The sequence below is a fragment of the Apteryx mantelli genome, chromosome 9 (genome assembly GCF_036417845.1).
Source record: "Apteryx mantelli isolate bAptMan1 chromosome 9, bAptMan1.hap1, whole genome shotgun sequence".
NCBI lineage: Eukaryota > Metazoa > Chordata > Aves > Apterygiformes > Apterygidae > Apteryx > Apteryx mantelli.
In genome coordinates, this window is record NC_089986.1 from 23,446,130 (window position 1) to 23,460,628 (window position 14,499).

Here is a 14,499-nt window from a genome sequence, read left to right on the forward strand (position 1 = left end):
TACAGTGGATCACTTGAGGAGTGATCTCTAGTCTTCAGTGAAACTTTAAAAAAGGAAGGAAACTTTGTTATCCTTTAGGTTTCACTGGAGCCTGTATTGAGACAATCATTGTTTCTATCTACTAACCCTTTTATAATATCTAAGCTTAGTCTTTAATACTTTTCTCCTGTATTGAGACAGTTACTGAAGATGTTGGCTGTTACTTCACTAATGTAGGTGAGGAACCCTTTAGGGATTTAGGATTAGCTGCATATAACTTCGTGTCTGGTTCAACAATAGCAGTCAAACTGCAATAATTCTGGGCCATTACCAGTTGGTGCTGGGAGCTGGAACTCCTCTCCCCCTGCCTTGCTTCCTTCCCATCCTTGCATCCTTATCCCTTTTTAACAGGTTTAACTTTCATAGAAGTGCTGGACGCTGGGGCAGGTGCAGAGGGTTGGGATTATTCAGTAATTGTTTTTTATATATATATATATATATATATATTTATATATATAAAAATTTTAGTAACTTTAATAGTTTCATTTTTAAGAATTGTATCTCTGCTTCATAGCTTCATGTTAATTGTTACCACCAAATTTTATGATAGCAATACTATTTCTAAGCCTAAAAAGAAATAATTCAGTACTTGTTTTGGAATGGCTTGACTGTCAGTTTTAGTACTATCATTATTTTGAAGTGGTCCAGATTTTTCTAGAAAAGAAAGCTGTACAAAGTGGTTTTGCTGGAGTAGTTGATGTAGCTAATGCATGAGCAAAGTATTAACTTCATTTACATGCAACTCTCCCTCCCCCACCAAAATATGCTTTTTAGACCTTGCTTTTTTTAAATGAGATTCTATGTATATAAACATAGCAGCAGTCACATTTAGAGCAGTCACATTTAGAAGTGGAAAATATAGTATGGGAATGGTGTCATGTTTATAGGAAAAAAGATGATGGGGTAGCAAAATAAAGTCCTTGATGATTAAAAAAAACAAAGTATGAATAACTTTTAGGAACGCATTCCTCAAAGAAAAGCAGTTTTAACTAGTAGAATTTCTAAGCAATGAGAGTTCTGTGCAGTAACTTTTCTGCCACCTTAAGAAGCTTAAGCTTAGCTTTCCAGACTATATTCAAAAATGCCATCATGCACTCCCTCATACTGAGGAGTAACTGCATAGAGCATACTGGGAGCCCCAGAACTGATAGTTACGTACCTGGAGTTCAGTTTCTCTCTGTGATACCTGTATAATTGCTTAGGTCATGTTTGGTCATGAGGTACCTATGTGTCAGGATCTCTTTCCACAGACCATGCAGCTACTGCAGAGCACCGTTTGCTTCTAGTGTCTCACCCTTGTTGGGACAGCAACTACCTGAACATCTGTAATCTTGGATCCTGATAGAAGATCATAGTGGAGGTGAAACTTGATTTTTCTGAAATGCTCAGAACTTCCCCCCCCCCCCGAAGTGAAACTGTTGGTTTTTTGCATATCTTCTGGTTTTCCATCTGCTAGTCAAATAGCAACTGTTGTTGTAGGCAGCGTGTTGGTAGTATAAACTCAGGTGCTCTTCTAAACCCAGAAGAAGAATCTACAGAACATTCTGCATCCTTAAAGTAAAAAGTCTCACTATTGAAATGTAGACTTTAGGTGAACACTGTAGTTTAAGTATGTAAGTTGTACATGCTTTTCTAGTTGTTAGACTCTTTAAGGTCTTTCTACTAACTTTTCTTTTAATGTTTTGCTGTATAGGGAAGACGAATGTATTCGTATTCCTTATACAGCATGTGCCTTAGCTGCTTGCAATCATAATTGGAATATCTAATGAAAAGTAGGGTGTTGGCTTCCAAAATCACTTCCAAGTTTTCATGATTTACTCTTCATCTCTAGAAATCTTTGATATTAAGCCTGTATGACACAAATTTCTTTCCAAGTGTGGAAACTTGGGTGGGCTTTGCCTTCTCAGCAAAAGGACTAGAAGGACCATTTTGGGTCCTTCTCAGGAAGGACTCCTTTGGGTCCCTTTTGAAGGTGGACAGCTTCTTTTCTGAGTCCAGGATTGGATGGTTTCAGCTTCACTTAAATCTTTCTTTGCTTCTCATGTTTCTTGCAGAAAGTTGGCTGTTCTCTATTCTAATGTGAGTGAGCGTAGGGAGGAGTCCGCACTGCTTTGTTGTGACTGTAGAACTCCTGGTTATCTGTAACCTGAATAGCGCTCTGCCTGACAGGCATTCCTAGCGAATTCCTGTAGTGGCGGAGGTAGGCGATATTCAGAAAACGTGTTTTTTAAGTGTTTTAATTCTTTAGAAAGATAGACAGTGTTAGTGTGTGTAAAATGGCAGTGAAAGGCCCTTGGGTTTTTTGTTTCTTTGATTTTTTTTTTTTTTTTTAAAGAAGATATTAGTTGATAGCTTAGGAGGTAGTTTGGTTGTGATTTTTTTTTTTTTTTTTTTTAACCTGCCTTTCAGAAAATAGCCACTCAAACTGTAACAGAGTTATTCAGGTGTTTGGACTCCCCTCTTCCCTGAATTACATTTCTGGCATAACCCATGGCTGCCTTTCAGAACCAGTTCTTCCTCTTGTAAACCATAGGAGAAGGTCACTACCTTCCTGCACCAACTCTAGGTTATTTACATGTTCCGATATTCCTCCAGGAAAAATGAAGTGTTTGTTTAAAGCACTGAGAGGCTTTGGTTTTGCTCCATGAAGTGACTAAATCACAAGTTATGCAGAAATAGCTGCTGGTATTTTAAGAATTGTGAAACTGGTGCATTTTTCATATTTCTTTCTAGATGAATGATGTTTTCAGCTACCTTTAATACAAATGTCATACTGTAAATATTTTTGCCTGTTTCTCATAGAAAGTACAATTTACATGTTAGTATTTGGTGTTTGCTTTGGATAATGGAAACCAGTGATGCTTGTTCCCCTTGTGGTGTTTTTCTACTTGTAAGTTCTTCTGTCAGCAAATCAGGGGAATTTTATTTTTACTTAACTAAAAATATCAAGTTTGATTAGTATTTTTAGTTCAAGACTGTTAACACAAAATTTGCACTTTAAGCTTCACCAAAAAAAGCCTAATCAGTTAATCATAGGGGGATTATGCTTTTCTAGCTGCCATTGCTTGTAGCCATCATGTTAAAACTAAAGATAGAGGGGTGTAACATGCAAGTTTAGCAGTATAGTAACAGGAAAAACCTACAAGTTTTGCATTAATGAGATGCATTCTTGCTTATTTCTGAAAGCTGTACTTGTTTAAGGCCTTAAATTATCTCCAAAGAGGGATACTATCAATTTAAGATATCTAAACCTGTGACTTGCTTGTGAACATGAAAAACGGTTGCTCTTGTGTTGTAAGGCAGGTCTATGAAATGGGTGGGTTTGGGGCCTGAATTTGCAGTAAGTGGTGAAGAGATTAGGAGTTTTATTTGCAAGTGGCTTGGTTTTGTTTCTTTTGAGAGAGTTTTGAGCTCAGTTTTCTTACCATTTCTCTTGCAATCCGGTGTTTGCATGGGACTTTCATTTTTGTATGGGAAAGAGAAACAGTTGGGGAAAATAGGTGAATGAATGTAGACCCAAGATAACAGGGCCAAAGGTTATCTTTGACGAGGCTTTGAGGCTGTGGCTGCAGATACTGTGAAAGGTGAATCTCGGGCTAGCGCTGTGCAGCCTCATCTCTTCATTTTATCTTTGTGTAAAAATGGGTGATTCTTGCACTGGTGTAGTTACTGTTCCAGATCAGCTGACACTGTCAGCACTGGGAATATTAATTTGCTTTAGGAGCATATGTAGACGGTCCACTGGCTGAAATGTTGAAACCCTCATCCACACTGGAGCTGTTGCTGCAGGGGTCTGGTGTAACAGGGAAGGATATTTAACAAGTCTAGACAAGGCCAGTGATTCCTTAGCAGGTATCCTTGATTTGCTATAATAAAAGAAGGCTTTCTTGTGCAGCCATCTCTGGAAATAAACCTGAGTTTTGAATGCCAAACAGGATTGAGTTTTGAGCATATTTGTCTTTCCTTGCTTAGCACCATGAATAATGCAGGTTTATCTGGGGAAAACAGTTCTCTGTACTAAAAATATCTGTACTGAAGTGCTAGCGGAGTTTAAAACACAAATGCATCCAGGCTTGTCTTTGTTAATCAGGTGAGGTGATGGACTGCTAGTGCACACTAGAGGTTAAATCACGTGCCTCTTTAGCATTGGTGCTCTTTGGAGTAAGTTGCTGTTTAGAAGAGGCTTGCCTCATTGCCTTCCTAGCCTCCTCTGCTCAAGAGGCCTTGTGTCAGGTAGGGACAACTGTTCTTAGTTTTACTATTGGCTTGTAAGCTTGCCTCGGTCCTGCAGGTTAGAGGAAGTATACATGTCTCCATCTGTTTCACTGAGTACATAGTTGTCTCTTGTGTCTACTTGTACAGTTTAATTTGCAGGTTTAAGGACCACTACTAACCACTCAATTAGACACATCAGAGCATTAATCTCCCTCATCCTCCCCTTTGTTTTTGTGGATTTGCTCGCAGATGTCTGTTCTTCAGCCTGTTGTATGAACAGGTGTTCCTAATGTAGGATTTGCAGTTAACTTTTTTCTTAAAAGCACTTGGCAAAGCTGAAAAGGCTTGTGGTAGACATCAGTAAAGGCATACATCAAACCTAGGACATGCTGCCATGAGACAACATGCTCTTGGGCTGAGGTAGGTAAGATGAAAGTGGTGCTTTTAAATCGGGCATTTCTACTGAATACAGTTAAACACTTCTGTGGAGGGGACAGAGCAGGTGAGTCTGGAATAGAGGGCTGGGTCTGTGTCCTGTGTTAGCACAGTGTCTTGCCCTGCTTCGAGTTAGCACTGTGACCTTGTGGTGGTGCTATCTGTAATTTCAAGATAACTCTTGCCCCAGGTTCTACCCTTCGCTTCCAATTTATGCTCTGTCAGTATGAGTGTATTTTTTTTACTTACTATACTGGGTGAAACTTCCCTAATTCTGGAGAAAAAAGTTACATATTAGTGTTTTCACAAGTCACAGTCAATGCGGCCTAGCCCATGATGGGGATGCTGAAGCCCAGAGGATTTCTAGGTAGAAATTTCTCAAGTAACTTACAAAATCTCACCTGTTAATCAGGAGAATGCAAATCTAATTATTTTTTAACCACTTAATGTTGTTCTAAACTGTGATACTTTCTAATTTGTGTTAAGCCACAAACTGAAAAAGAGCCCCCAAACCTAAGCCTGTGAGGAGAGGAGCAGGAATGGTAGCGGCAGCCTGCTGCAGCTCACAGAACACGCTTTGCTAAACTCCAACTAGTGGCTGTCTGGTAATGGCATGCCAGGACTTCCAACCCAAAGGAGTGACTGCTTCTTTCACAGTGTATTTAGTAGTAGTCACCTGTTAAATAAGCAAGGCAGAAAATAAACATGTATTTCTAAGTAAAATACTGTCATTGATACTGGTGGCAGATCAGCTGGCATGCTGCTTAAATAAAAGTTGTGTTACTTGTACAGATTGCAGTTATTGAATTGTCTGTTTACCTGCAAACTATGTTTACTGACAGGCTCTGTTATATCATGAACTGACTCTTTTTGTCAAGTATTGTGGTATATATCTAAAGTTCAAGTGAATTATATAAATCAGTGGTGTTTCTGGATTATGTTTTCACTTAGTGCTTCAGTTCAAACTCAAATCTTGTGACTACCTAAGCAAGGTCTGGTTCCTCAACACTTGGCAGGGGACTTATCATTCACTCTTTAAATTTGAAATGCTTTCTCTATTGTTCGGGACTTCTGAGGTGTGGGTGAGTAAGGTATTCCATTTTGGTGGAAGAAGATTTCGAGTTTCACAAATTTATTTGTGAGTGATTTAAGAAAAAACAAACAAAAAAACCCACACAGCACTTGTAAAAAGAGCTGAGAAGCTTTTAATGAGTGGCAATTTGAGATCTTTAAAATTCTCTTCCTTCCACATTTTCATTTAAACTACCAGCAGCTAGTGGAAATATGCAAGATATTCTCAACCTAACTTGAGACATCTTAAACTATTCAGTGGGGGACTGAGGGGTTTTTCTCCTGCTTTATTCCCATATCCATAATATTTATCATCTTCTCATTAATATAAATCATAACTTGAATAACCTCCATTCTCTTGCTGTTAGTGCTGCTTGAAAGCAATTTTCTCAGATAACCTGCCCGAAATCAAATCCTGGAAGATGTTAGAGGGAGTATAATATGGGTGATTGGAAGCAGAGGGATTGCAAGAAGGAAAATAAATGCTAAGGCCAACTTTTTGCATTATTTCCTGCATGTGCATGTTACCATACAGCCTTGGCTGCTGTTGACCTGCAGGTTACGTGTATGAAAATACAGTACTTGCTGTCTGTCTGAAGCGCTTCAGTGTCTAAAGATCCATGTCAAACAGTCTTGAGGCCTGCCCTTTCCATGGCTCTCATGGTATTTGATGTCCTGTACTCTAACATGTTGTAGGTTCCTGTTGCTTCTGACACTGGCCGAACAAAATACTAGTACATCTTCTACTGCAACTCCTATTTTTTAAAACTTTCTATAGCTTAATATTAAAAGAATAGGCAAGTGAATTGCTTATTGAGAGATCTCTTTAATGTGCTACTCTAAAAGCTGTCCCCTGAATCACTGTGTATCACTGCATGTGTACTGCATACACTGGAAGACTTTATCTTCCATCTTCCAGTGAATTTTTTTCTTCCCTAGACTGAAAAACTTATTTTCTTTCCTTGCCTAAAACTTGGAAAAGATTAAACTTCAGTCTAATGTTGGAGTTAGGAGCGGGACAGGATGTCTCCAGGCTTGAGTAATAGGATACCTGTAGGTCACTAGTTCAAATGGAGCATAAGTGATCATGATCAAGTATCATCATTCTCTGCAGCTGTTTGGTACTATAAGCTCAGTTCATTCAAACAGATTAGTTGCTTTTAGGATACAGTGTTGTGCTAACAAGTGCTGTTGTATTTTCGGTATTCTCTGTGGTAGAGAAGAACTAAACTCGCACTCTAAAAGCTACTTCTGCATGAAAGTCTGTAGGACAGTTCTTGAGTCCTAGCTGTCATTTCCAATATGTATGCCAAACTCTCCTTTGCATTCTGGAACGCACTGCTTAAGAAAAAACAGTGTTATTGAACCCATCTGACAACTTTTTTCAAGTTTCTGGGGTTTGAGTCTCTTCTGTTCCAACAAAATAGCTGCTAATTATTTTTCAGTGATTGTCAGTGTCAAACACTAGCTCGGTTGCTTCAGATAAGTGAACACGGGCCCTTTGAATATAGTAGGAATTGTATTTGTGTGGTTGTTAGTGGATTTCAGACTGTGTTGTTAGTAGCATTAATTAATGGCCTAATTTGAATCTTAGTGGGGGAAGGAAAGAGCAGTTGGTGCATATAGTATTCTGGACATAGTTTTAAGAAAGGTATTTGGCCAAGTGACAAGACAGAATACTGATTTTGAAAAAGGCTCAAGGAAAGCTTTTGGGGAGGGGAGATAATGGTAATATTGAAGGAAATTTGGGGTTGTCTTTAGAATTGAAGCTAGTAGATTTGGTATTTTTTCCTCAGGCCTTTTGTGATCATAGTTAAGCAGGTAAGAGTGTAGATTATTAGTAAATAGGTTATGGAGAAGCACCTGAACAACCCTCTGAGCAAAAACAGCAAAACTGGCTGCACTCTACTGCAGCAGAATGAAGCAACTCTACTGTCAGCACAAATCATGCACTGCTTTCTTACAGAAATGAGTGGCAGACTAGCAAAATGTGCAAGTCTTCACCTGGTTAGCCACTCAAAGGTCTTTGTATCCCTAGATTCCACTCCAGTGTTCTGTACTCAAAACTAAGTCTTTCTGTAATGGGCAGAACCCAGGAAATACTCAAGAGAATCAGTGCTTTCATGGCACAGTGCCCAAAATAGAAAGGGGGTTGTGGAAAAAACAGCTGAAAATGTCTTCCTGAGTGTTTTATTAAATCACTTTGCCTCACTGTGGTCTTTACCAGCTTTCCAAGGACTGTGTGTAGCCTTGTGTGCCTAGTGCATAAATCTGTTCTACCGTTAAGGATTTTTGGCATCTCCCTTGTGGTCAGGAGCACTTCAGACATTCAAAAAAAAGTTAAATTTTACCTTAAGGAGTTAAACATTTGAGATACTAAGCTGCCTTCCAGAACTGATTTGAACAGTATGTACTGAAGATTGTGCATCTTCACTACATTGGGAAACTTTCTATCTGTTTAAATTTTTACTCTGTTATGGGACTAACAAAGACAAACTGACTTAACAAATGGCTTTCATTTGAGGACAGTAACTACAGTGTCATGCCTGCTCCAGTTGTTGCTTCACCTTTTGCCATTTGACTATGTTGAGTAATAACCTTAATGGTACACTAATAATATTCTTCAATTTCTTTGTGGTTTAGAATGTGGTGGATTTTTCCTCTTTGCAGATGTGGAGGTACTGTTGGTGCAATTCTGACATGTCCACTAGAAGTTGTGAAAACAAGGTTGCAGTCCTCCTCTGTGACCCTCTACATCTCTGAAGTCCATCTCAACACTGTGAATGGTGCTACCGTCAATCGAGTAACTAGAGTTTCTCCTGGACCCCTCCATTGTTTGAAGTAAGCACACATGTTACCAGGTTGGGCGAGTGGGGGGAAGGTTTAAACAAAATCCAAATAAGAGTTTCGGACTCTCTTGTTTCCATGATGATACAATGACATGGCTTTCCATGTTTTCCCTTTAAAACTGTAATTAAATTGTGCATTCTGGTTTTCCAAATGTCCTTCATGCTTGAATTTGTACCTGGAATTAGCCAGAGCATACATAGCCTGTAAACTTCGTGGCTCCAAAGTATGTCCCTAAAAACTTACTGGAAGCTGTATAAGACAAGTGTCAGACAGTTTATTTTCCTCCTGAAGAAGTGCTGGTGTAAGACTTTTACCACTGGTTTGTGTCCAAATCCTAGTTGTAGCTGAATTTGAGGTAAGAAGCCCTATGAAAACTAACTCAGCTTCTTAGTCTCTCTCTCATCTATCACCACCCTGCACCCTTCTTGCCTTTTGGTATTTTCTGGTGGACATGAGTAGCAACACTTTCCTGAGCCAGTAAGAGACGAGCAGGACCAGATTCTGCTGTGGCCTGGAGCATTCTGTACGTGTGGCACCTCACTGAACAGGGACTGGCTTTTCTCCCCTTCCTACCATCTCCATCATCTCCAATAGCCAGCTAGAGAGATGTGTGGCCACAGTTGCACTGCTAGGACGCACCACAGGCAGGTTTCACTTTTTTTTCTCTTGGGGGTCTCGAGCTAGCCAGTTATGGGAAGGTACCTTCAGTATTTGAGGATGGGAAGAGTTTTCCTTTGGGAGGGTCCTCCTGCTGCTCCCTGGAGTATAGGGACTTTGATAAGACTCAGACCAGGCTCAGCTGTCCCCTCTTCAGTGAGAAGAGCAAGTTTGTAGAGAGCCAGAAGTTTGTACCCAAATAGCTGCTTAGATGAAAGGGGTAGGTTTTATTCTGGAAGTTTTGATTCAGAGCAGGTAAGAGGTAAGATACAGTAAGAGCCTAGGTAAACGTGTTGGGAAGATGTATGGGGTAGAAAGGGCTCAGATCGTGAGAGGGAAGGAGAGCTCCATCCAAAATACTGGCTGTCTTATTAGATTCTCCTGACTGAAGCTGAACCATTCAGCCTCTTCCCTGAGTTGTGGATTTCTTATCCACTACTTAGAAATGCATCTGAATGAGTAGCAGGGTGGACAGATGTTTCATGTGCCCCTAGAAGCCTTTTTTACTTGAAAAACCACATTATTTTAGGTTTAGGGATGGGTTTATATCTGCCTTCCCAGGAAACAAATTCAGACTGAGGTAGAGGTCTGTTGGTGAACTTTATTTGTATGCCTGTTCCCCCACCCCTGCTTCTGGCTTTGTAATTTTTGCTTAGGTGTCTTATGCTGTTTCAGAAGCAAACAACTGAGATGCCAAGTAACTTTTGAGGGCTTGTCAAGTTGTTTAAATACAGTAAATATGAAAAATCGTGAATGACATGGCAATGAACTGTATTAATAAAAATATTTAGGTATGGGATATATTTTGCTCTCTGACTAAAAGGATACGGCTGCTATTGTTGTTGGGTTTAATGGAGAAATCAAACTGGATCTCCCTGTCACTCTGTCATACCCTTACTGTCACTTGCTACTTTCTGGATCGCAGGTGTCATGGTTTAATTGTTTTCTGTCCTCATGCAAATTAGTTGCAGGGAACAGTGCTGCTCCAGAGCTCAGGAGTGAGCTCACAATACTGAAAGTCTAAAAGCAGGGACACTCAGGCAATTGATGTCAGAACTTAACTACTGCAGAATTGCTCTTGGCCTGACTCTTAAGTGTCAACAGAGGTGACTTCAAAGGCATCTGTGTCAGGAAGCAATCTCAGAAGAGCTAGTACAGGTGACTGCAGCCTCTGGCAATAGAAGTGAAATCTCTTATTCCTAAATGATCTGTTGGGTGTTTCATATTGCTGCTGCCTGCCGTATCTGACCTTGCTAAACTTAAATGGGAGGTCTTGGATAATGGAAACCCGACTGGCCTTGCAATAGACTCCCCCATGTGACACAGGCAGGTCAGCTGGGGCCGCATGGAAAATTTGTGCTGCTCTTCCAACCATGGACTTGCCATTTACCTCTTTCAATAAACTGTGCAGACACTTGGGATCTGCTATTCAAAGCAAAGAGTTGTTTTATTTTCAGTATAGATTGACACTCTTCTACCTTGTGTCTGTGAACACAGAAGAGTATCAGTAACTGCCACAACTATAATCCTGTCTGCCTGCTGTTAAGGAAATTTCAACTGTGACTTCTCTTAACTTTTGATTGCTCTTACAAGTCAGTGTGTAATCTTAGAGGGGTGGAGATGGAGGGGGGGAAACAGTCCTGATAAACTTTGCTCCTAAATTTAAGACACTGATGCTGCTTTTGCCTTGTATGCGTGCACATATTATATGTGCATGTGTACATCTGTGTAATGCTTAATTGTGGTGGTAGTGATGTTAAAGCAGTCCTTTTGTGTGGACACATTCATATAAAGGTGTTTCTATAGCAGAAATTTTGCTGATGACTTTTCAGAAGAAAAATCACACCTCTCTCTGAAGTAGTTAAGTTAGTAGAACAACTGCATTCATGGAAAACTTTGTCCATAATCTAGATTTCCTATAACAGTCTCCAGAGAAGCTTTCCTGCTTTATGGAAGAAACTGTTTTTTGGAATACCTTTTGAAATGAAGGGAGAGGGGAAAAAAAACATGACTGTCCAGAGAAATTAGTACATATTTGTGTGGGTCCATTTTAAAACTTTTTGGATTTTGTCTTTATATTGTACCTAATGAAAGGCTTGCGGAGCAGATTATATGCACTAGAAATAATTTCCTCTATGTGGCCCAGGACTTTACCTGGCACTCTGCTAGGACTGCCTTATGGCAAAAAAGAGCCCTTTCTTTCACAAGCAGGGAGTGGAGCTTTCAGCAGCACTGTTACAGATAATAGTTGCAGAATAAAGACAGAGTTCTGCCAGATCTTTTGCTAAAACTTCTCTTGTGGGTCTTCTGGTATTTGCTGATTGCTGTCTGAATCACTGAAGACACTAAGTGGTAAATGATTCTACACAGATGCAATATGGTCATCTCTTCATTGCTTTTGCCAAATCACTTAGTTGACAAATGCTGGATTTTCTTGTGTATTGTTAAATGGCTTGTAAACTGATCTGTTCTCTGAATTAATCTTAAACTGGGCCTAAGATGTATACTTCTCCACTAAGGTCTGGCCTGAGTGACATCACAAATATTGACTCCAAATATAATATAAAAGTATGTTCACTCTTAAACCCAGTTGCCTGAGAAGTGTTTCAAAACTTACGGGGGTGCCTCATGTCCCAATTCTAAAGCCTGTTAAACAGCCAGAAAGAAGTTTCCAACACAGGTCTGACAGTCTTTTGCCGTGTTCTGCCAGCACGTTATTTCTGTGTATATGGCCTCATTCTTATAACCATGAAAAACTGGTATAACTTAACCTGCTGATGCCAGTTCCCTGGGAACTGGTTGCTGTGTGTTGCCAAATGCCCATAATATTGAATACTGTTGTGTCACCCTCTGTACCAAATGCGAAAAGGCTTGTAATGTCTCAGTTGAGCAAAATCTGTTACAGTTTGAGTATGATAACTGCTGATTCCTGCTTTTAGGAATGTCTATTTTAAAGCAGAATTATTCACTTAATTGTTGAAACTTCAACTGGCTTTAAAAAAAAAAAAAAAGAAGAAGAAGAAAAAACTCAAACTGTTAATGACAAGTCATTTTTTTCACTTCTGACCCTGAGTCCAAAGCCAATTTTCCTTTTCCTGTTTAAAAGGAGAAAACCCCTTTTCTCTTCATAGCTGTTGCATGAAAAACCTATTAAAAAAGAGGTCCTGAAGGACTGGATATAGGAGCTCTGTTCCTGATTAAAAACATCCACACTGGGGAAGGTTGCTGGATTGGTTATGCCAACAAACTATTTCAAGTTGGACAACTCCCTGCTGATGTCGATTGGGTTCAAATTTGCTATAATCTGATGGTGGGCCCATGCAGAGCCCTACAGAATCGAAGATTTTTGGGATAGGTCCTTCAGTAAGTTTTAGAAATGTTTTCAGGATGATAAGCATGTTAACTAAGTAATTGGGATTTCCAAATGGCTTTTCACATGTGTTCAATCCTCCAGTTATTGCTGGGGAGCAACTGTACCCACAAAATGAAATCATATCTAATTGTTATGGACATGAGGCTAAGGTGTTGCTGAGCACATTATATGCCAGCATTCCTAACCAGTGATGGCGACTATTTCATATCAATATAACTGTACAGAACCAGCATTTTATTTGGCTTACAAGCAAACATCTTTAACATTTGGTTTGGCAGCAGAACTGTAGTGGAATAGATACTTTCAGTCATTGGAAATCAGAATAGGTTTGGAATCTCCTTCAGTGCTATAATTAGTTTTCAGCTGTTCTGAGAGTATACTCAATCACCACAGCCATTTATACAACATACAAGTTTGTGTTATTGGGTAACTGAGCTGTCATTAACCTGTGTGTCTCTTAGATGAAAGATATCTGAACAATATTTGTATTGGACAGTGTTTCAGATTCAATGAGTCTTGCATTACAACATCCAGTGGAGTAGCTAAGGAGTAGCTTAAATTCTGAATCTGTTTAGCAATTTGCAATGATAGAGATGCAGACAGTCCTTCTCCTCTCATGTCCCATTTATTTTATACCATACCTGATTAGTATCTAGGTTGCTGGACGGATAGAGGATATCCATTAATATTTGGTTCTAGTGAAACCTTATTGTACCAAGATATTTTGCTATATACTAGTGTACAGCTTAATCTTTTTCTAAAAATCAGAGTTAATAGGACACTATTTCAAGCACATTAGTAGTGCCTCACTTAAATCTCAATTCACTGCTTGCGTCTCTGCTTCACAAAGTGACACCCTCTGCCAAAAAGATTCTTTCCATAGTTATGTTTATAGTTGACTTGGTCCCACAAGATGTTATGGCTCTAATCTGACAAAGTGATTTTTGCATGGGTAGAGTCCCTCTCCAGTCTGGCCCAAACTCCTTTGCAATGGGCTCCCTTGCATGAGGAGGCGAGAGGCCTCTCTAATAAAAGGATACTTTCTTTAACTTTCTGATGACAGATAACCTTGAGTTTGATCCTTGAGGAAAGTCCATATTAACAGCATACAGTTTTACTTCTGCCTTTAGTTCCTGAATTTTTATTGCTTGTCAAGCAATAATGTAATTGAATTTTATTCTGTGCAGTTTCTAGGAAGTTGTTAGTCTTTTGTGGTCAGCACTACATTGTCAAAGTTATTAACCTATGTGTACGCAAAGAGTAAAACTTAAAATGATGAAGTTGTAATGGTGGTTAGTGCTTTCCTTAATCTTGTGAATGTTAAAGTACTGTCACTTTTTTGTTTTCTAGGATGATCTTGCAAAAGGAAGGTCCTCGTTCCCTCTTTAGAGGGCTGGGTCCTAATTTGGTAGGCGTTGCTCCTTCCAGGTAAATATAAACAGATGTTCAATAAGTGAAATAACTCAGAAATGTTGGTTGCTCTGCTATTCAAGAGACTGAGGGTTTATTTCAATGAGTTATTGCATGCACAGTGTAACTACTTAGTAGTGAGTAGCCTCTGTTTCCAGGGTAATTCTGGTGTCTGAGAATCAAATGGAGCTGCTTGTATACTCTGCAGATCCAATCTGCATCCCTGTGCTGCTGGCTCAAACTACTAATACCAGGGCTTTTGTATACTGTAAATTATGCAGACTTGTTTGGTTAGGGAAGATGATTAAGGAGTTGCACATGTAAATAACAAGTTTGTGCCTGTGAAAATACAAGGGCAGTTTAAGCCTTGATGTCATCCTCATCTTCAGGAAACAATTGTGTGAATGTAGCCTCAAAACACTGGGCCATTCTCCTTTCCTGAATTCTGG

The 14,499-nt window shown here is 39.5% G+C and overlaps 1 protein-coding gene across 1 annotated transcript in view; it reads left to right on the forward strand.

The window, feature by feature from the left end:
• SLC25A36 (solute carrier family 25 member 36) overlaps nucleotides 1-14,499 on the forward strand; it is a 36,018-nt gene that overhangs the window by 1,345 nt on the left and 20,174 nt on the right. The window contains exons 2-3 of the mRNA XM_067301932.1: nucleotides 8,431-8,601; nucleotides 13,991-14,068. Of these exons, the coding sequence (XP_067158033.1) occupies nucleotides 8,431-8,601; nucleotides 13,991-14,068 (249 nt within the window). The remainder of the gene's footprint in view (nucleotides 1-8,430; nucleotides 8,602-13,990; nucleotides 14,069-14,499) is intronic.